Genomic DNA, 23,665 nt, shown 5'->3' with positions numbered 1-23,665 from the left:
ATGCAAACGTTTTGAGATGTCAATGGGTCACAGGCTTGATGCAGGTATTGCAAGGGAAGGATTTGCAACAAAACATTAAGTCTTATTTACTTTAATTTATTTTAAGTCTATCTGTTCCAATACTTTTGCTCACCTACCATGGACTGAAAATCTGCTGCAAGCTCTGTGCTTTTTAAACTTGTTTTAATTGTGTTTTTGCCTTTTTTATGCATGTTAGGCGACCTTGAGTGCCTTGAAAGGCGCCATATAAAATAAATGTATTATTATTATTATTACCTAAAAATGTGGTGTTCCTTTACAAATAATGCTATCTTCTCAGTTGTGTATCAGATCCAGAACCTCTCATATTCATATTTTGGTGTCAAACCCAAATGTTTCCAGTCTATAGCAAAAATAAAGGACTTGGCCTCAATGTTCCAATACTTTTGGAGGGGACTGTATATTATGCCCGCACCTCCAGTTGGTGTTGCATTTCAGAGCAGCAACACGCTTTTTTTAGTGGCGATTTTTAAGACCACTTTGTCTTCACCTGGGCTATGTAAAGAAATTGCGACATAAAATTGTATTTGCTATTTTATATAATTTGAGCGACAACACTGATGTAAACCTATAATTCAAAATCCTCAGCTGGAGATCGTTTGTTGTCAACACCAACGCTGTTGACCGCAGCAGTTATTTCCTTCCTAACTGCTGCCTTCTGGCGTTCTGTGATGCTGCTTTTAATGCTCCGAAATTAAACTTTATTATTTTTTCTACTTTCGCTGTTATGCTGTCAATTTCTACTTCAGAGAAGTTCCTCTTCTTTGCCGTAATGCACATATCCATGTCGCAAACATAGGCGAGGCCTCTAAACTGAGAAAATATAGGGGCGTGATATTCAAATTACGATTGTTTTCAGCCGCTGCATTTATCAATAATGGCCTGGCGTATGCTGAGATTGGCGAGATACGACTGTTTGATAAATCCCACGCGATACCTGGCGTAGGGCTATACTGTATTTGCGCCAGGATCTGCACCAGTTTCCACGCAAGTTTGATAAATGAGGCTCAATGTGATTTATTCTTGGTAGATAAAGTGTAAGGGAGAACGGGGTAATGTGAGACATCAGGTAATGTGAGACACCCCCTCTATCTAGGCAACAGAACACATTTATGGTCATGTGAGCATTATGTTTTCAAGCCCCTCTCATTTCCCCTTGGCCATGAAGGATAGGAACTCATTGTGCTGTTGTAAGCATTTTTATTTTTATTGCATGTAAAAGTACATTTACTCGCTGTCAACTGTTGTTGAAACAACATCAAATCATCAAATTGATTCAGGTAGAAAAACTTCTATCATACATGTTGATGAACTACCAACATATGAAACCATGTGATGCTGATAACTGAAGATTAGCCTGAATTGCTGAGACCCTGTTTAAAACCGAAACGGTGCATCCACAAAAATACTCTTGCGGATGCAGCCTATCATTTAAATGATAACAGCAAACGCAGGCTTGAAACCACAAACTTTTCTCACTAATATTGAGTATGGCCCCCCCCCCCCCCTGACAGGCATTACAGCTTGGTCACTGGTGACATGTTGTCTTTATGGATGAGAGCTGCTTTACCCTTAACCGTATAGATAAAAGACAAAGGGTGCAGTGATTAAGTGGTTAGAACCTCTGTGATGACTGCATCCAGGAAACCACTCAAGCAGGTGGAGCTCAGTGATGGTATGAGCCGGTATTCATTATGGAGGAGAAACACCATTGGTGGTGCTGGATGGAAACACTGTACAGGGACATACTGGAGAACTATTGCCTCCCACAAGTAAGAAGGGTCTGGGAACAACTCTAGGCTGCAAGACCACAACCAGAGACCACACAGGGCAGCTGCAGTGAGATCATTTCTTGAAGCAGAAGGGGTGTAGAAGATGCCATGGCCTGCTTGACCCAATCTTGTTTAATCCTGAATACACAGTCTGTAAAGGTTAATCGTGGTTTATTTTTCACTGGGATTTGTTAGGTGAGATTGATCAATACAGTTTTGAGAAGAGATACACTTTATCTATCAAGAATAATTCACAGTATCACAATCATTTCATGAGAAGAGGTCAACAATATTTGATACAGTTAAAATATTAAAATAAATCTTAAATGCAGAGTCAGCTCCATTTACAGGAGTTGCTTTACATGATGTGCCCAACAATTAGTTTGTCATTTAGCAGAGTGACTGCCACCATCACTACTTGTATGCTATATGTTAAGGTTGTTTTTTTCAAATGGCCAACCTCTCTATTTTGGAGTAGAACTTCAGTTTTGTGACCATCACAGAGAATGATAAAGCGAGGAAAGCTAGTGAATCCTGTGTGTGTGTGTGTGTGTGTGTGTGTGTGTGTGTGTGTGTGTGTGTGTGTGTGTGTGTGTGTGTGTGTGTGTGTGTGTGTGTGTGTGTGTGTGTGTGTGTGTGTGTGTGTGTGTGTGTGTGTGCGCGCATATGTGTGTGTGTCTCCTCCAGCAGTGGGTCACTATGGCACCCTGCCCAGCACTAAGACCATGGGGAACATCAGTGAGCACGTGGTGGCTGCCCCCTCCATCCCCCCCTCCCCGTCCCATGGCTCTCTGCCCCTCTACAGCCTCCAGCAGCTGGCTCCTAACAGCAGCGACGAGGCCAACTCTCCCCTCCTCACAGGCACACTGGACAGGCACAGGAACAACACTGCAAAGGTAGGGGCACGCTACAGGACACTATTGATAAATAAAGTTTGATTAAAACCATTCATTCCATATAAAAACTGCAATACAATGTTCCTCAAAAGGTGGCTAATACACTTAAAGGTTTAGATCAGATAGTAGGAACATAAAACAATCTAAGTAGAATCATTTAGGGATAAGTTAAGATTAACTGTGAATAAAATACCTTTTGTTCTTGCTCTGTTGGTCTGTGAAGTGAGGTTTTGCTCAGGTGAAGGACAATATTGTCAAACAGACCAGGGGATAGCCTCCTCAATGACTGAGTCCTGACCTTAAAAGTCCAAAGTGGAAAATAACTTACTCCTATTTCACAAGTATGACACATGAAGTGTGATTGTTTTAAATGAGTTTCTAAGAAAAACAAATTGAGTTCTCTTCTTGGGTTAAACAATGTTCTGCCTCAGTACAATAACTCTTTCACTGTAGCAGCTGCATTAAAGAACACTCACAATACATGAGTCCAACCATCGTTCTGTGTTTGCTAACAAATGAAGCAGATGTTAGCAAATAGATAGCAGGATGAAGCTAGGACTGAATGTTATCTATTGTTGCCATATTATTTTAATATTGTGCCTCTTTTGATGCAGTCATGTTCTTTGGTTATATCAGTCAATCATTCATAGTTTCCAATGCGTGTGCTTTCACAAGCTAATTAGAAACATTAGAAATCATGCATATTGTTCATTACTGCCAGACATTGTTGCTTTGCACACCATGCATTGTTAATTGATAAGCATATATAATACTTATTGTTGTGAGATGGCACTGGGTTTACATAATGCGTGCATATTTGTTCTCTTGATTGTGTTTTTAATGAGAATTCTGTCCAAAGCATTTGCAAACTACTGTAGATGATAAACCAGGTGTAAACAAAGAAAATGCTTTAAACAGTTGTCCAATGGGAACAATTGTGTCAACTTAACATTGTTCATATAGGAGTAAAAGGATGCTTTAGTGTTGGGCCAAATGTGAGCTGCAAATCCAAGTAACAAAGATGAATCATAGTTGTGTTGTTATTTCACTGCAGAAATGAAGAGAGATATTTGCAGATGATGGCACAGCATTCATGAATCAGCTCAATGCAAAGACTACAGTGGTGCTGAATAGATTCATACATTCACACAGAGTGTGGCAGACTCCTCTGAGTTACCTCATAGTGTTTTTCTTAGGACAATCATTGCACATGGACAGAGGCTTTAATGACTCCACTTTATAAATGCACAATAGGAATCCAGCGTTTAAGGGGCCCTTTACTCGGTGAAAACGGGACAGTTTTCCCATTTTTGGTTTCAAAAGTTAACACGTGCAGACGCAATTGATTTGAGAATTACACTTGTGCACATGTTTTGCGCATGTTTTCTATAGATAGTGTTTTTTAATGTAGAGAGCCGTGTCCCTGGCATTACAGGTGGTGACACAAGTTTATTTTGCTAGAAAAACCGGCAGAGCACAAATCTTTCCCCAGAAAAAGTGGCGGGTGTTCTCAATAACTTACTAATCGCTTAGACTAAATTGGCGAGTGTTATATTTGAGCCCTGCACGACACTCTCCGCTGAACTCAGTGATGGTGCCGTGGAGACACTGTGCATATTATGTTGTCTTCTAACTTTATAACTCGCGTGTGGGTATTTTGACAGCAAATGTTATAGACTACGCATATGTGAAGTGGAGCCGTGACGTCAGCGTTACCAGGGGAAATGGTTTCGCAGTTTACAAGAAACCAAAACAGTTGTGTTTTCCAAAGTTTCCTCCCTGGGAGGTGATCTCAAAGCTTTGCGGTGTCATGCCTGCGTTTGCTGTTGTCATGTAAATGATATAGTGCATCCGCAAAGTAATCTCCACGGATGCACCGTTTCGTGTTTTAGTATAAACAGCACCTAATACACAATACTCAAAAACCGCAAGGCTTCAAATGAAGTGTTGTAGTGATTAGACCCCCCACCCCCCATTCCATAGAGTCTCAGTCCTCTTCACAGCAGACCCGGGTTAGAATCCAGCCCGGGTCGTTCTCTGCATGTCATTCCCCAAAACTGTCTCATAATGCAAAGATGCAAAAATGCCCCAAAAAAGGAAAAAAGAAGGTGTTGTCAATCAATGCGTGCATGTGTTTAGCTCACATGCTGTGACACATGTGACATAGAGCTTTGGAAGCAGTGCTTTAGGTTCATTTGAAATGAATTGAAGATTAGCGGAAGTGAAATGAGTGATAATGCGAGGAGGCTCATTCTGCTCTCCCTCTCCCCCACAGTACGGCTACCCTCCTGACAGACGCTCCATCGCCCCCGCCCTGCCTCCTCAGACCATCACCGCCCAGACCCTGCAAGGCAAGACTGTGAGTGTCACACACACACACACACACACACACACACACACACACACACACACACACACACACACACACACACACACACACACAAACACACACACACACACACACACACACACACACACACACACACACACACCACCACCACCAATGTCCATGGGGGACATTCAAACATTCATCACAAGTCTATCTCAATGATGTTCTCAGCTGACTCTTATTGTTGTTGTTCTTTTCCACTTGTCTCAGTGGCACCAATGTAATTATTGACAATGCCTTTGTCTCCTAATGACATCTCGCACACACACACACACACACACACACACACACACACACACACACACACACACACACACACACACACAATCAAGAGTGACGTCATATATTCCTATTTGGAACAAGTACTGTGGTAGCATGGGAGTCAAGTGCCTTCTGCAGGTTGATGATAAAAATGTGTCCAGACATTTTCTAAATGACTTTGCTCCTTTATTTCACCGTGAGTATACTCTGAGAGTGTGTGTGTGTGTGTAAGACCTTCCCGTGTTTTTATTGGTGCCTGCATTTGGTGTTGGTGTGTATGTGCACTAGTCCATCCATAAATCTAGAATTGAAAATAGCGATTACTCGGTTGCCCGTTACCCTGATCTAGCAGTGTTTTAAACTGTCAATAAAACTGAGAGTGGATAACGCTAACACAAAGGTATTTGAACCTACAATAGATTGTAGACAAATCAAGCAGGTTGCAGACAGTGGCCACTAGCAAAGTCATAAAGCCCCTATCTCACTGGGCTGCGACTGTTTGCGACAAGTTGGAGACACAAAATTGCGAGAAAATATGCGAATTACCGACAATTTTCACTTGCAGTCTCACTGGGTTGGTTCCTTACGACACGTTTGCGAAAGTCCTGGCCTAAACTTGCCGGGAGCTCGCATTCATGTCGGTCGGAATGTCAGTCTCATTTTTGTATCAAATCAGTCGCAATGTAGCTTCATATGTCGCCAAACCCTCGCAAAGTTGTCCCACACTTCTCGCACTTTCTGACTCGCGGAGACTAAATTGAGAAGGATTTGAGACGCGTTCGAGACACATGCGACCACTCTAAGACTATTGTGAGAGAACATTTGTTGCACACATTTTTTGAACATGTTCAAAATTCAAGCGACAGGACTGCGCGGCTCTGCGACTTGTGAAGAAATTGAGACCTTCGCAAATATTTCATGACAGTTTAGAGACTCCCTCGAGAATGCCGTCTCTAACTTGTCGCTAACAGTTGCAGCCCAGTGAGATAGGGGCTTAAGGTCAATGGAAGGCTGCTCACATTCTCAGGAACACTTCCTCTCAGGTTGACATACTAGATTGGATTTTCTTCTCCACCAGCAGTGAATTACCAAACTCACCTAGCCTGCTGTCTGTAGTGGGATTCTTTACAGGTTTGAAGGATTGTAACAGAAGCGTTCTTGTTAAGTGCAGACGGTAAAATACTGTTGAGAGTCTTTGGTTGTTTGGGCACACACCCTGCGTTCCAAATCACATACTTTTTCTTTTTACTACACTACATACTAAAGTACAGAAGAGTTTTAGGGCCACAGCAGAGAAAAACAAATAAGATAAGGAAGATTTGTTTTCATTATGTCGAGAAATGTCAAGAATACAGACGAATACTCCAAAATGCTATTGGAGTTAGTGAGGCATTTATGTTTTTTCAGCATACTACAATTGACGTGCATGTATTGGGACATCCTAAATCTTTTTTTGGCATACTAAATAGTAGGGAAGTATGTGATTTGGAACGCAGGGACAATGTCCTGTAGTACTGAGGAGAGGATCTTCCTCAACGTGAAGGGGAGGTTCCACTCTTTTCTACATCTGTATGGAGGTGAAAAGTTGCAATACTGTACCATAGAGCAGCAATGATAGATTGTTGGTATCACTTTACAATAAGGGTTCATAAATAACTATTGGTTAATGAGTGGCTACAATAACTAAGTATTAACTAACCATTCAATACTGCTTAGTTAATGGTTAGTAATGATTAATAAAGCATTAACTAACCATTATGCTTAGTTAGTGCTTAGTTAGTAAGCACTAGTTAACTTAGCAAAGGTAATAGTTATCCAAGTATTAACTATAACTTTATATTAACAGTTAGTTAATGCTTAAACAAGTTAATGCAGAATATTAGGAGAAATGTGTTAGCAAATAGATGCCTGTTTCTAGCACAAGCAGTCATATGTCAGGACTGTCATGAAGCAGTAATGTGTCAGGACTGTCATGAAGCAGTCATATGTCAGGGATGTTGTTGTTTTTTTTTTTTGTTGTTTTTTTATTGATTTTCTGTTCAGATCTTGCCAAGTTACACAAGAGTAATAAAGTATATGGGATACATCAGTACATATTTGGATCATATAATCATTGTTTACAGTGGAGTCATGTCAAAGGAAGAGATTATACACACTACAAGGTGTTGGCATCCTTTCTGACAAGATAATCGAGAAAGGGTTGCCATACATCATAGAAAGCATTGGTGTTTGGCTCTTTTGAGTTGAGGAAATCTTCTCATGAAGATTGAAACTCACCTTTCTTGAATGGTCCGGAACATTTCACATGCATTCATCACCTGTTACGCTTAAGGTTTCAGTCCCAAATCCTTCCGCCATGCCTCCTCTAACCTGCAGTACTCTGACAACACCATGTACATGGATTACACAGCTTGCTCTTCACACTCTTCAATAATAATAATAATAATAATAATAATAATAATAATAATAATAATAATAATAATAATAATAGTAAAGAAAGCTTAGTAAAAAAAACACTTAAATCTAGAATTAGACAGAAATGTCAAAATGTATATTTACTGCATCATATTAAATGATAGGGTTATGATTTGACTGGGTTAAGTAGTGTGTCCTCTTTAAGGCCTTCAGAGACACTGATCATCTTTTTGATTTATTTATATCAGTTTGTTGTTGTTTCATTTTCATGCTTTAATGACTGTTTTGGAGAGACAGAGATGAAATGTGTCAGACAGGGGGAATGACATGCAGAGAACGACCCAGGCTGGATTCTAACCTGGGTCTGCTGTGAAGAGGACTGAGCCTCTATTGGGGGGGGGGGGGGATCTAACCACTACATCAGGAGCGAGTGTGTTTATGTGAGCCATTGTACTTGTGTTGTTGATGTGATGGCTTGTGTTGCTGTGTGCAGCCCGAGGAGCTGACCCTGCTGCTGATCAAGCTGCGCCGGCAGCAGGCCGAGCTCAACAGCCTGCGCCAACACACTGTCACTCAGCTACTGGCCCTGGGTATGGAGGGGCCCAACGCTAAGGTCAGGACCACTGTCTATACAGTACGGGTGTGCATGCACAGTATGCTTCCCCGACCGGGCTGTGTGCAAGTCTCATGTCCTTTTGTGTTTGGAACGCTTTCCTTGTTTACTAGGAATGAAATGTCTTTGGTGTAATCAAAGGTTCAGGGAACATAAGGAGAGTAAAGCAACACAAGTCCACCATAGGACAGCTGTTGAATAGGTAGTCATGACAACTGTGGTCCCCAGAGCATGACTCCTAATGCATTTAGTGATCCTCTGATTTCCATCAGGCTCCATCAACAGCTTGATATGTTTAGACTGATTGCCATGTAAATTGGTGCAGGCCTTCATGTTGATGGATGGATGGCCACCAGATCCTACAGAATAAAAGAGGAAAAATAGGACTGGAGAACAAAATGGCAGTAGTCATTTAGGTTAGGAACTTTGAATGCCAGCACCACATAACTTATATTGTAAGGAGATGCTGGCTATAGTATAACTTATAGGCTAGTTGAGTCATTTTTACAAGTGGAACAGTAGAGCAAAAATTCCAAATCCCTCATTATTAGATCAATTCTTTGTTACAATAAACATTAGTTGTCTACAATTGGGAAGTAAGAAGGGGTTCATGTCCAGCTCTCAGTTCTAAAGCTAAACACATGATATAGAGCTGATTATATCTGTGTCCAAGTAAGACATATCTTTACAAAGAAAAAAAGTCAGCATGCCAAATTTCATTTCATTTTGGAGTATTGTCGTGGTATGAATGTACGTGCAGACTGGTGGAGGTGTGGGTTTGTGTTGGGGGCTGTCTATTGTAGCTGTGTATGTGTTGGTGGGTCTTCGCCTTGGTTCCACTTCTGTCCGTGCATGTTTGCTTGAAGCCTGCGTGTGGTAGTGAGCCAGGAGAGCATGTACTGTACGGCAGCTGATGCTTCAAAACAGCTCTGGGTTTCAGTTTGGTGTGTGCATCATGGGCGCTGGTTTGAATTCCATCAGTGTGTTTAAAGTGCTTTGACCAGCATTCATTCTGTATTAACCTGGACAGTTCCAAAGACTCCGGAAGTGATGTCATCATGGTGCATGTACAATAGATGTGTCTGTTTTACCAAGCTTCAACATTGGTATGCAGAGTTGCAGTGCAAGCATGTCGACAGTTGCTTTGTGTACGCTTCTTGATGATGATTCATATTGCAGAATGCACAGAATATACTATATGTGTATGTGTTAAGAGCTGACAATACTGTCCATGTATAATATATAGATATACAATCACACTGTACTGTATACTGTATCAATTGAGATGTTTGGACACAGCAACAATTATATGGTGATAGCCCTCAAAGCTGCACTACTGTAAAATCAGCACTTTGTTAACCTAACCACATTGCTCCAGTCAAGTTTGTTTCAGCAGTGACAGTTTTATAAATGTTTAACATCACGTCCATAATGAAAACATTGGCCTGCACAATGGCAACCCACACTATCTGTGCATGTAACAATACAATAGTGAAATATTTAGTGCTTTCTTTCCTGTTATGTCATTCTCTTCGTTCTCTTTGTACAATCTTCCCTTCTTCGTCCTTACTTCCTCTTTACTCCCTCTATCTCTGTCTATCTCTCTATCTGTCTACCCCTGCGTTCCAAATCGCATACTCTTTCTTTTTTCTATTCTACATACTACATCCGAAGATAAAAAATAATCTAGTTAGGATGCAGTAGACATACACTTGGAACGTACTTTTACTTATTTATTTCATCCTAACATGGCTCCTTGATCTTGCCTCTTGCTTTTATATCCGTCGCATCCCTGTTTGTTTTCAAACGGAGGCCCCGTCGATGTGACGTCACTTCATGTGTGCACTACATTGTGGGTCAGAATCGCCCAAATAGGATGCAGTTTTCAACACTTAGAATCTCGTCCGGATGTACAGTAGAAGACATCCGGGTGTTTCTATTCTAACCATACTAAATCTGGCCACAAGTATCGGGACATCCTAAATCTTTTTTTCTACCATACTAAATAGTAGATAGTGTGGGGATTGGAAGGCAGCCTGTGTGTCTATCTTTGTCTATCTCTGCCAACTACTTCCTGTTTCTTCTTCTTCTTCTTCTGCGTCTGCTGCAGACTGACGTTCTGTCCCATCACCTCCAGAGAAACCTCATTTACCTGGAGAGCCAGGTGAGGACTTCACAACTGTCTGCTGTCTGTCTCCTTTCAAGCTGCTACTCAAATTTAACATTTCTATTTAAAAAAATATTTTTGCGAGGCACTGGAACTTTTTAACCCTTTACTTTTCCCAACATAACATACTAATGTTTCTAAACAACAGCATACATGAACACTTAACTTAACAGGCTGTGGCGCCTTTGTCCTGTTGAAGCACTCAGTTGCTTCTGAAAAGATGCCTTTGTGTTTTGTAGTGAGAAGACCATCCTGGTGTTTAGTTTAAATATATTTGTGATAAACGGAGATAAAGCGCTATATAAGTCCATTTACCATTTTACCATTTGAGCCCTTTCTAGTGCTACTACTGCCCATGTTCTAATGCTTTTTAGATGGGCTAACATCTCACTCAAGTTATCATCAACACACAGTGACTTTAACTTGGTTGCAGATCATTTTTATTTAACTACAGTATAGGTTTTTGTGATATAGAATGTTCAGAATAAAAGCCCCTACATTAATAGTCTGTTATCAGCACTGAGGTCATGGGCGCCGAATAAAATGCACATGACAAATAGCAAAGATGGACACAATGATAAGTAGAATGTGAATTTGATAGTGTCTTGTATTAAAATGTTACTCTAAACAGCTGAAGCTAATCTTCTAAGTGTTTTAGCACTGCAAGATAACTGCACTGCAGGCTGTGAACTTTTCAAAATAGAATATTCCAAATTGATCGACTCATTCTGTTGACTTTTTAATTTTGGCCAATAAACTGAAGAGCTTTGAAGCAGACACTACAAACTGGAGTTTTGGATTTGACTTGAATATGGTGATGTTAATGAGAGACCAGCCACCGGTTAAACAAGTCCTCTAAATATGAAGAATATTGGTCATGTTCCCTAACGGTTACTGGCACCAATGTTCATGTAATGGTGTATGGCAGTGTGCTCAGCCTGTTGGGCTAATTGCAAGAAAAAACATGAGCTGTGGTCAGTTGACAGAGGCATCGTGGCTGGCAGCTATCTAAATGTTCTCTTTATTGTCTGCCTGTAGGTTAGAAATGGCCTGCCCACACTCACTGCATTATTGAATAGGACTCCTCTGCTTTGAAAAGGGCATGTACTTCAGGGAGAGAGCAGGCTGGGGAGGGACTAGCAGTTTGAATGGTTAATTGGGAAAGAATTCTGGGCTGATTGTCACAAAGTACAAAGAGCCTCTAGGGAAGTTGTCCCTCTAAAGGTTCAGTCCAATGTTAGTCCTCAATCATCTAGGTTCATGATACATCAGAGCTAGTGGGACAACCACTGATCTTTCAAGCCTATTTCTTCCAGTCTTTCATTTATGTCTGTCTGGACAGTCAACTAAAACACATCGTTTTATCTTTTACATTGTCATATAAATGCTTTGCACTACAAAGTAAATGCTGACTGTCGCAATATTTATAAAAAATAGGCCAAACAGGAGCAGTCAGACCATCATACAGGTTGTCAACATGAGCCCCTTTTCAACAGATTATTTATCCCTGTGTTAGAAGTTTAAACCAGAAGTCAGTACACCTATATCCATTATATTTCAATCAAAAGTGGATAATGGTAATTCAATTGAAACTGAAGATTTATTTGGGATGTCTGAACGTCATAACCACATCTTAAAGTTGAATTTTCTGGAAGTTGATCATTGTGAAGGTCTTTACCGGTTGGACATTTCTGGCCCAAGCTGAGATGGTCCCCTGAATAAACTACGCAAAACCATCATAAATCATTTTTTTGGAATATTTGAAACCAAGGAGACTTGTAGTATATCATGTACTGGAATTAACTTAAACAGTCGCTGCCCGGGAGATACATTTAGGAATTTGAAAGCTATAGTGTGCTTTGTAAAATGCACAGTATAAGGTAGGTATCAGCTGGAATAGTCCTTTAACATGTTAAGTCCCTCCACTTCTGCTACCAGCCACAATGTTGGATATCAGGAGATTTGAGGAAAGCTCCAAACTGTTTCAGAAGAAGTTTTCACTGTTAGGTTTAAGAGTTAAGGTTTACAGGTGTGTATCAAAGTTAGAATCAGGGAAAGGTCCATTCAAAATGTGGAAATGTCATATATTGTAGATTCATTAGTCAAAGTGAAAAATGTCTGGCCTTTTTCTTTTGTTTTAATTTTAATGATTACGGCCTACAGCTCATGGAATAAAAAATCCAGTATCTCAAAATATTAGAATATCACATAAAAGCAAATCAAAAAAAGGATTTATCATAGAAAAAATGTCGACCTCCTGAAAGGTATTTTTATTCTAGATTAATTTCACTTTATGTGGAATGAATCTAGAATATATGAAAGTTTCACTTTTTGAATTAAATTACAGGGGAAAAAAAGAACTTTTTATTGATATTCAAATGTTTTTGAGATGCACCTGTAGTGTTGACCGCTAAGCTAGGAAGCAGTTGGACCCTATCCAGCATATAGACAGGGCCAGTGTCTCATAGTAAGATGTAGCACTGTGTCATCACTCCACTCTATCCTCTCTCTCCTGGGCGCTGCGCTAGACGAAGGACAATGAACCTCTAATCTTCATGATTCACACTTTGATCGAGAACTCGGCACCCAGGCCGCAACTCTACCAGCAAGTAAGGTCTAAGGCAGGGTCTGGCTTCAGTCCACACCCTGCATGTGTCTTTTGACATACACATTATACAGTCCCTCACTGTTCATAACCAAACCTCATACCCACTTTTCACTTCAATTATTCTTATGGTTTTCACAAGTCAAGTATCACACTTGTAATCCCACATTTTACTTCAAAACTTAAAAGTAAAAAAAACATTTGAAATTGAAAGTTTTTGCAGGAATAGTTAAAAAAAAGTTTTTTTTAGCTTTTTGCCTCACTCTCCGGCTCAAGATAAGGTGACAGAAACCGTTCCTGTAACTGTGTGTGCATTTTTGATATAGATGGCAACAAAGGTCTGTCATCCAGGTTAGCTTAGATCAAACACTGGTAGTCAAGGGGAGCAGGTCAAAAGATAAACTTTACAACATCACTAAACGCTCCTGTGTGCTTGTTGGGACTTGTTTATCTACCACGTTATGTTGTGCTCTATATTTTTACACTTTATGTCATTTTAAAACAAAATATATAGCTACTGGAAGGAAACCAGGGAGTGCCCTTGATGGTCACATGTGTATTTGATTATGACAACCTGTAAAAATATAGAGAACAACAAAGCGTCCCAACAAGCACACAGGAGCGTTTAGTGATGTTGTAAAGGTTATCTTTTGACCTGCTCCCCTTGACTACCAGTGTTTGAGCTAAGCTAACCTGGATGACAGACCTTTGTCCATTTCTATATCAAAAATGCACACACAGTTACAGGAACCGTTTCTGAAGAAAAAAAAGTGGAACTATTCCTTTAACATCAAAGTTGGAGTCAGTAATTCTGTCAACACCACTTTTTGGCAAAATCAGTTAATATGTCAGAATGATCCGCTACCTGTCCGTCCTGTTTGCATTTAATACACAGCCTAGGCTCTGTAAACCAGGATGTTGCTAGCTATGGTGGGCCCCTTTTGCTTTAACACCTAGGCTGTGTATTAGCGCTGGATTCTTTTTAATAGCGCGCACACACAGTACGGATACGTGGCTGATCGTGAGGAGATATTCACTGATTTTGACAACAAGTGTTTTCCAGAATGGCTGACTCCACCTTTATGTGCATTTCACTGTACTTAGATTTAAGGGTTTTGTCTCCCAATTGAATTATCTAATGAACATGAAGTATATGTACATCCCCACTAAGATAAAGGCCAGGCTGGTTGAGGTTTGTTTGAATGCAGTGGAGCAGACTGAAAGCAGACCGTGGCCCTGGTAGCCCAGTGGTTGTGTACCCACATTTTCCCTTTTCCCCCTCCACTTGTTGTTTCACTACGTTGGATGCAGTCAGTCAGTCCATCTATCAAGCAGCTGTTGATCAGCAGAAATCCCTCCCCATCTCATCACAGCAGTGTTCTGTATTGTGTATCAGTGGTGTATATATCATGGTGTATGTGAAGTTGATTTCATTTCACCTCATTGCTTTGTGCCAGGTGCTAGTTTGCCACTATCCAGACTTAGCATGGCTCATCTTCATGGATGTCTCATCTTACCTCCTGTCTATACACAGTACATTCAGTGTCACTTTGGAAATGCCTTCCACTGTTTTTGCTTTTCTTTGGTTTCAGATGTTTTGTGGGAAACAATCCTTTAATGTGTTTTAATATCTAAATGAGCAGTTAAACCTTTGAGGGGGAATGGACCTTTTCCAGTTTCTGAATCAAAGTTTTAAAAACATGGCCTCTAAATGAGCAACTGACGTTTTTGTGTATTTTTTTTTCAACTTTCGACCGAGGACATACAAAGTATATTGGGGACAGAATATTGAATAGAGCACGTCATGTTTGAGTGTTAGTGAGTCTAGACTCATGCAGCATGAGGATTCCCTCCGTATGGATTTCCTGCAACAGAACATTAACATAATGTGCTCTGTAGAATTCAGTCATGGTGAATTGTCAGAGAATTTCATCATTTTCTTTTTGTTTGAGGGACTGGCAGAAGGGCTCGTCACTTTTGATGTAAGAAAGCATAACACTGCTGCGTTAAACAAAGAATTTAGTCATTGTCCTTTGAGTGGAGAGGCTAGAAGAAAGTGAAAGAGCACAGTTCTTCTGGCATTTTACATAAAGTGCCTACTGAAGACTTTACACACTGTTTACATTGAGAGATCAATAGGTTTTCTCTCCATCTTTGCTGCCATAGTTTTATTTCAGTTTTCTGCAGCCAAAACATAGTTGTATAAATCCACATTTTGATTTATCCGGTAACCTGTGAAATAGTCCACATTATGAGGAATAGATGTGCTGCTCAAAGTGAGTATGTAAAACTTCTATTTAAAAAACAGATGAAAAAGAAGAGTCCGTCAATATTTCTATTGATTTATCTCTTAACATGGAAGGCAATTGGAATGGATGAGAATAGTCTCTCTTATATGCTATTCATTCACATATCCTAAACAAAAAGACTTGAGCAACATAGTTTTTGCCCTGAACAGATGCTTCAAGGCAAGGCAATTTTATTTCTATAGCACAAGTCAGACACAAGGCCATTCAAAGTGCTTTACAGGGGCAAGATTAAAATACATAATACACATTAGAAAAGCGAATGAATAGAAATAAAACATTTAAAAGCTAATGAGTAGAAATAGAACATTTAAATAACCAATTCAGTAGATTGGTTGACCCAGATTAGGACCCTGTTTCCAAATGTCTTTCAAGTCATTTAGGCTATGAAGCTGATCTCAGGCTAAAATGATCCTCTTTATTCTCATCCGGTTAATATTGTTCTTGGAGGAGAAAACTGGGCGGAATGAGTTAAGAAATCAGTGATTCTTGAGAAGCGGAACAAAAGACCGTCTTGCAATAGCAACTGCTGTTATGTTCAAAGAATTTAAATTGTAGATGTTATTAGGGATTAAGAATAGAATGTCTGGAGCAAAATTATCCCCTTACATTTATTTTATTATTATTATGTCAAATATGTCAAGGTTTAAGGAGTTGATGATGTCTGTGGAAAGGTTAAAGAACGATTTGTTTGGAAAGTTGTGTGCGTTGAATGAGGAAGTAACAACAGGCTGTGTCTGCTGTGTGTGTCCCGCTCGTCAATTCAAGTTTTGGTCGCAGCAGCCAATCAAATCAGAGGGAGGCGGGGTTTAGCCGGAGACTACTTCATGCCCGTCATTACTGTGTGGCCTTCACTGTGCACACGTATTCGCCGCCAGCATGATATAGATATGATAACTTCTACATATTTAGTCCAAAAAACTTCAAAATCAATCAAGGATGCACACCTTTGTGCTGTACGCAAGCCATATCCGGAAGCTCAGGCCGATCTGACTAACAGTCAGAGAGATATGCGAGCCACAGACAGACAGACAGACAGACAGACACACAGACGTTACTTGCTTTATAGATAGATAAATACTTGTCAACTCCGTCTGATATACTTGTCAACTCCGTCAGATTTATATTATTTTGATAATAATACATGTTGATATTTCATAGTTGTTGAGGAATTGTTGGTCATATGTGAAAATCTAACCTGTCACCTAAAGGCCAGGACACCGGTCTGACTACCGACCGTCGCCCGAAAATGGAGACTGCCGTTTCAGGCAGCTCCAGTCTGCCGTTTCAGGGAGCTCCATTCTGCCCGTCGCGGCCAAAAAAGTGCCAAGAACACACCGAGCCGAATACTGACTTTCCATACGCTCTGCGCTTGCGCAGGACGTAATGTCTCCATAACAGCAGGCGGCGCTAATCTGTATTGTGGCCCAAAAAAATACGGAAGGCGGAAATGATGGGACAGCTCTCTAGACCATAAACATAGATATAAATACGTATTTATAGATATAAATACGTATTTATATCTATGGACCATAAAGAGCACGAATTTTAGCAGAGAGTGTCGAGCATGGTGTCGAGCAGTCAACAAGGGTTGATGCATGTGAGTACTCGCTGAACGAAACAAACAAACAAATTAAAACAATGGCTAGCAATGCGATACTGTTGTTAGCTGTTTGTGCTACCCGCCTCACTTCCGGGGCATCACTGATTCGCTAGCCCTCCACCAATCAAATTGCTCCGACTGCCCAACACAGAAGCCCGACGACATCTACGACGGCCGACGTCACCGAACACACCAAACAGATTTGTGTCCCCGCCCCCTCCAGACTCTCCCACCATGTCCGATGGCTGATTATCGGGCTGGTGTTTCCTGGCCTTAACATGAGAATGTGTTTTGAAATTTGAAACACATCTTGATTGCTGTTCATTTTTAGCTAAAAACTATTTTACAAAGTTCAACTAAAGAACATAGAGGAAATAAATGTATATTCATATATGTAATTTGATTTGCCTAAACATAGTGTTTGTATTTTTTCAACATTGCACCCTGCTTCGTCCCACTTCTCAAGAATCACTGATATAAAAATGATTGGCTTAGTACTGATCATGTAATGTAGGCGTGTTAGGAACCCTCTCCCAGCATGCAATGGGACCTTGTATATCGAGCTGTGTTGTTGCCGGAGACCTTTTTAGCAGTACTCATCAGCCAGCTATGAAATTGAAAAACTTACCAAAAGAATTCTTCAAAAGTAGCCTTGTTCTGAATAGAATATGTTCACAAAAGAGTTCTGCAGTTTGGAATGTGGTCTTTTGAACGATTAACAGTTTTAAGATTGTGTTCCTGTTTATGTTGATTGGAACAACATACGTTTTCTTATATACATACATATTCTTTACATATGTGAGAGCAGTTAGAGGGAATATGAGATCTAAGAATATGACTGATCGATGTGAACGTGACAATGAGAGAGCTCAAACTTCAGTCATCAGTGTAAAAATACAGTCTTGAATTGAAGTGTCAATGTTAATTTGGGCTTAATTTAATCTTCATTTGTATGAGTCATCCTTACTCAGGCGAGCCCTCCCTGTGTCTGTCTCTAACATTCTAATATTCTCTGTGCTAACACCTGGGTAAACAGCTTAAAGGCAGGTTAAAGCGGATGAGTGAGCATGTATGGAGCGCTCATCCCTTCATCCCCCTCACTCACTGCCTCTGGATGTGCAGTAAGAATGTCTCTCGGGAAAATTGACTCTTAATAAAAGCCAAATTATGGGATTTTCAGGAAGATCTTCCATTAAGTCTTCTACCTTGGTTAACCCACATTTTGACAGCATGCATTACTCAAGAGAAAGATTCAGAAAATAAATTGAGATGTCAGCATATTTTCCTTCCCCGAAATTGCATGAAGTGTTTTTTTTTTTGGAAGGGAAGTCTTTAGTGTGGAAGCTCTTGAGTATTCATTCCCACACACATGTTGCTGTCGCCCCCTGCTGGCCCTCTCTAACACTCCCCCTGCTTTCAGATCAGCCCAGACCAATACACAGACGCCGCCAGCACACAGCGCACAGAGGACGCCGACATAGATGTAAGACAAGCACAGCTTTAAGTCAATATAGATAGACCGTAAGTTTCTAAGAAGGTTGAGTTAACGTGTGTGTGTGTGTGTGTGTGTGTGTGTGTGTGTGTGTGTGTGTGTGTGTGTGTGTGTGTGTGTGTGTGTGTGTGTGTGTGTCAGACCAAGCTGAGCAGACTGTGTGAGCAGGACAAGGCAGTGAGGATGCAGGAGGAGAAGCTCCAGCAGCTACACAGAGAGAAGGTACAGCTGTGGAAACTATTCTTTGGGTCTTTGTGTGCACTCGTATGAACAATTAGTAATTGTGTGTGTGTGTGTGTGTGTGTGTGTGTGTGTGTGTGTGTGTGTGTGTGTGTGTGTGTGTGTGTGTGTGTGTGTGTGTGTGTGTGTGTGTGTGTGTGTGTGCCTGTGTTTGTGCTTGTGCTTGTGTGTGTGTGTGTGTGTGTGTGTGTGTGTGTGTGTGTGTGTGTGTGTGTGTGTGTGTGTGTGTGTGTGTGTGTATGGCAGCACACCCTGGAGACGGCCCTGCTGTCAGCCAGTCAGGAGCTGAGTGAAGCGTCTAACCTAGAGGCCACGCACAGTCTGGTCCAACAGAGAGACGTACTGCAGAACGGACTGCTCAGCACATGTAGAGAGATCACCAGAGTCACCACTGTGAGCTCAACACACACACACACACACACACACACACACACACACACACACACACACACACACACACCCACACACACACACACACTATAATGTACATTTCACTACAGGACAGCTGGACTTAAAGGTACAGTGTGTTTTGTTTCTATAGTACTTCTTCTTGGTCTTCCAGCAGGTGCATTTACCCAGGATACCCACTTTATAAAATGCATAGGGCCATTAAGTTTGTCCGTTCTTTGCTACTGTAGAATCCTGGCGGTGCAAAATGGCAGCCTCTATGGTGCCAAGCCCCGCTCTTATAAAAGGCTCATTCTAAGGAAATAACAGAAAAAAACTATTTAAGTTTAGGTTGATTATATACTAATTAAAACATACTTGTGAATATTATATTACATTTCTACCAAGTCTGTTCTGAAAAATGAAAAACAATTGTACACACTGCAACTTTAACACTAGAACCGCCACGGGGTCAATTTGACCCATGGTGGTTTTTCAACTGCCCATAACTATACTTTTACGAAATATTGAAGCCCCCAACTCTTTGACTTTTCCTAAAATTGTGTTGTGATGCTCTCCCTATGGTTAAACTGGATTAAAAAAACAGGCATTTATACCTAGAACCGCCACACTGGGTCAATTTGACCCGCACAGGAAAATGGAATATTTTCGAGCAGGTTGCTAGGCAACGGCATTGTTTGGGGTCCGCGATCTGACAACTGTACGTGCAGTCATTCATAAACACTTACAATAAATTAGAGATGAAGATAAATAGGCTACCTAACACCATTATAATTACTAAGTGAAATGAGTGATGCCAGTCTGATAGCGAGAGATCTGAACTGAGCGCTGTCTTCCACACACCGCGGCTCGCAGCTCAACTGACAGACAGCTGAGTGCTGATGAGCCGGACAGAGAGCGTCGGAGGGATCCTCCGCCTCAAAACATGTCAACGTGGGGAAAAATGAATGAATAATCAATTAGAGCTTACCTAAAAATAAGTTTGCCATGTTACTGTTTATTGTATTTAGGATTTTAGCTCATTTGGACACAGTTTTGACCTTCTGTTTTCATTACTATACTTGCGATATTATATCTACTTTCAGTTTCATTACTGAGTCGCTACGAAACGTGATTAGTGTTCTTAAAGATACTTAGATTATAAAACAAGAGGTCAAAAACACAGATGATTATTAAACAAACTAATTTATGACTTTATATCACACTAGAAATGCACGGGTCAATTTGACCCACCTGGCGGTTCTAGGTATAAATAGAATGCTGGCGGTTCTAGTGTTAAAGGTCACCTGTTGTGCAAAATGCACTTTTTCATGGTTTTTCAACATTAATATGGGCAATCAAACACTATAGACATCATTTCAGTGTGTTGAAAATCTGTGAATGGAAAAGCCAAATCATGTTATGTAGTCTATAACTTGTGTTTTCATACAGACACAAAGGATATGGCACTTCATGACAGCAAATACGTTCACAGAAAAGCAAGTCAAGGAAAAACACACACACACATATGACCTAACTGTTGGCTGCTTTCAGGAGTGTGATCGATCGTGGAGAGAGTATGACAGGCTGGGTTCAGATGTCACACTGGCCAAGTCCAACCTGCTGGAACAGCTGGAGGCACTGGGCAGCCCACAGGTAACACATACACACACACACACACACACACACACACACACACACACACACACACACAGCATCTGTCTATCAAGCCTTTAATTGTGTATGTGTGTGTGTTTCCTCAGACAGAGCCTCCCAGCCAGCGACACATCCAGATCCAGAAGGAGCTGTGGAGGATCCAGGATGTGATGGAAGCTCTGGCCAAAAACAAGCCCCAGAGGAGCACAGACTCAGGCAGTGAGTGGAGAGAAGAAATATTCCCTGTGTTCCAGTCCCCATACTATCTACTATTTAGTATGGTAGAAAAAATAAGATTTAGTATGGTTAGAAATTCCCGGGTTTGTCTACTACATCCGGCCAAGATTTTTAGTGTTGAAAACAGCATCCTATTTGGACGATTCTGACCAGTGCGCACTGGGAGTGACGTCACATATGAAAACAACCGGGGATGAGACAGATATAAAAGATCAAGGAGCCATGTTAGGATGAAATAAATAAGTTAAAGTATGTCCCAATTGTATACATACTGCATCCTAACTAGATTATTTTTATGGTCAGATGTAGTATGTAGAATAGAAAAAATCAAGAGTAAGAGATTTGGAACGCATGGCACACAGGAGCGTTTAGTGATGTTGTAAAGGTTATCTTTTAACCTGCTCCCCTTGACTACCAGTGTTTGAGCTAAGCTAACCTGGATGACAGACCTTTGACTAATTCTATATAGAAAATGCACACACATATACAGGAACGGTTTCTGTCAGCTTTTCTTGAGCCAGAGATGTAGGCAAAAAGCTAAACATTTAAAATGTTGAACTATTCCTTTAAAATCCTATCCTTCCCTGTGTTCTGCAGATTTTCCTGGTTCCAAACCTCTCTCCAGTCTACAGAAGGATGAGGTAGGCACACAGCACACACCAACATCCACATAACGCGCCCCACACACATCCTGCGTCTACCTCTGGAGCGCGTCGCGTTACCTTACTGCTGCCTCTCTCGGACTTTTCTCGGACACACATGCAACGTCTCAGCAGCTGCTGCTGCAGCGCTGCTTCTAAAAGCCCTATCTTTCTACATAGAGTTTTCATAGATAATTCCCATTAAAAATGAAGTTCTTTCATGTCATCTATGATGCATATGATTTATATTGAGTCTGGACAGTAATCCATGCGCCCCATTGCCATTTTTTTTCTTTTTTTTTGCCATATTTTCGCTTGTTGGAAGTTTTATTTTGAAGGGGACACACCAGGAAATGGTGAAACTACAGCGAAAGCTGCCAGTATGAAGTCAATATGACTCTCAGCAGAGTATTTCAAAAATCACTTTACTGATTTATACGGGAGAGAGAGAGGGGGGTGTGGTCGGGGAAGAAGAAGGCCGTAGACACAGATAGAGCAACGGAAAACTGTTGCGCTCATCATGATCTTTTTTATTTCTTCACTATATTGGATCTCTATATGTGTCATTTATCCAAAAATGAAATGCCAGAACTAATTGAAAATTAGGTTTTAAATCCCTCGGATTTTGATTGCACAATTAAATCGTGAAATAAAGGGATTATTCGCGTATACGACTGAGGGATGTTTTATTTTGAAATAAACACACCGGGTAAACGTGTAACTAGAGTGAATGCTGCTGGTATGACTGTCAACAGAGTATTTCTCTATCAGTTAAAGCACAGAGACGCGAGAGAGACGCGCTGCTCTCAGAAAAAAATAGGCGAGCCTCCTGAGGTGAAGGGGAGCGTCGCTGCAGACGTGCCTCCGACGCGCCTCAGCAGTGCGTCTGAGGTTGGATGTGTGCTCGCTCTACGTTGATTTCACTGTCTGTGACAAAAAGTCAGACGCAGACGCGAGGTAGACGCGCAGTAGAGGTAGGATGTGTGTGGGGGCCGTTACACCGGGCCTACTCTCTACTGTGTAATATTCAGGCTAGCATGGAGCTTCTTAAATGTCATTTGTGAAGACGGAATGAGTTTGCAAGAAGAACATTGGATTCACAAGGAACACAAGGAGTTCTTTATGTGTTCTCAGCATTGGACAAATCATTGAAAGTTTGAAAGTAAATTCAGGTTGTGTATTTCTGTAGCTATACCACCTGACAAAGCCTTAATGCAGTTGTGTGAAGGTTATAAACTCCTGTTGGCATACATGGTTTCTCCAACTTTCAAGACAGAAGACTTCGCTGTTTAACAGGAACCTTTTTATTCCCAGAAAACATCCACATTGATAAGTTCCTCTCTCATGTGGCCTTCATCTGTTAATCTTCTGGGTTGGATTTATCAATCATCAAGCTCTATTCTCACCTTGTGTTAAGGCTGGACAAAAGGCAACGTTCTTTGTCTGGTTGACACACACACACACACACACACACACACACACACACACAGTGTTATAATCCACTTGACACAACTTTATTCAGAAAGGAGTAAGAAAGTGAAGTGTCTACTCACTAAACAAGCTAGCTAGCTTACATTACTACACTGTCTGCATTGCCTTGCACAAGGCTTTTTAGAACAGCAGCACAAGCCGGACCTTGGCAAAGTTAAGATGGTACAGTCAGTTTAAGGGGGGGTCTGAAATGTTTTGGAACTACATAGTTACAGGTCAGAAGGAAATATAAATGCTTCCACCCCCTGAACAGGTATTTTGTCCCTCAGCTGAGGAGAATGGGATTGCCCTGCATATTGTTTTGTAGGGGGACAAATGTACCTCTTCTAAATATTGAGGGGGACACATCCCCCCGCATCTACACCTATGCTCTCATTGCTTAAAATGTGCTTAAAATATTGATATATTTATTTTCGTGATATCTGTATCATCAGCTCCAAAAATCCATATTTTTC

The 23,665-nt window shown here is 40.9% G+C and overlaps 1 protein-coding gene across 7 annotated transcripts in view; it reads left to right on the top strand.

Moving 5' to 3' along the window:
• Window positions 1-23,665, top strand: part of LOC307268482 (pleckstrin homology domain-containing family A member 5-like) — a 227,767-nt gene that overhangs the window by 185,769 nt on the left and 18,333 nt on the right. For 5 of the 7 annotated variants that reach the window (XR_013845459.1, XM_080051133.1, XM_080051131.1 and 2 more), the window contains 9 exons: window positions 2,499-2,707; window positions 4,983-5,066; window positions 8,266-8,385; window positions 18,487-18,549; window positions 18,700-18,780; window positions 19,045-19,191; window positions 20,740-20,841; window positions 20,949-21,060; window positions 21,676-21,719. Coding sequence is in view for 6 of the 7 variants with exons in the window: in XM_080051133.1 (XP_079907259.1) it covers window positions 2,499-2,707; window positions 4,983-5,066; window positions 8,266-8,385; window positions 18,487-18,549; window positions 18,700-18,780; window positions 19,045-19,191; window positions 20,740-20,841; window positions 20,949-21,060; window positions 21,676-21,719 (962 nt within the window). In the remaining variant the exon portion in view is untranslated. The remainder of the gene's footprint in view (window positions 1-2,498; window positions 2,708-4,982; window positions 5,067-8,265; window positions 8,386-18,486; window positions 18,550-18,699; window positions 18,781-19,044; window positions 19,192-20,739; window positions 20,842-20,948; window positions 21,061-21,675; window positions 21,720-23,665) is intronic. The other 2 variants (XM_080051130.1, XM_080051134.1) reach the window with 2 other exon arrangements.

Source organism: Ammodytes marinus (assembly GCF_949987685.1).
Source record: "Ammodytes marinus genome assembly, chromosome: 22".
Taxonomy (NCBI): Eukaryota; Metazoa; Chordata; class Actinopteri; order Uranoscopiformes; family Ammodytidae; genus Ammodytes; species Ammodytes marinus.
Note: the sequence above shows the minus strand (reverse complement) of the source record. Positions and strands in the feature narration are given on the sequence as shown.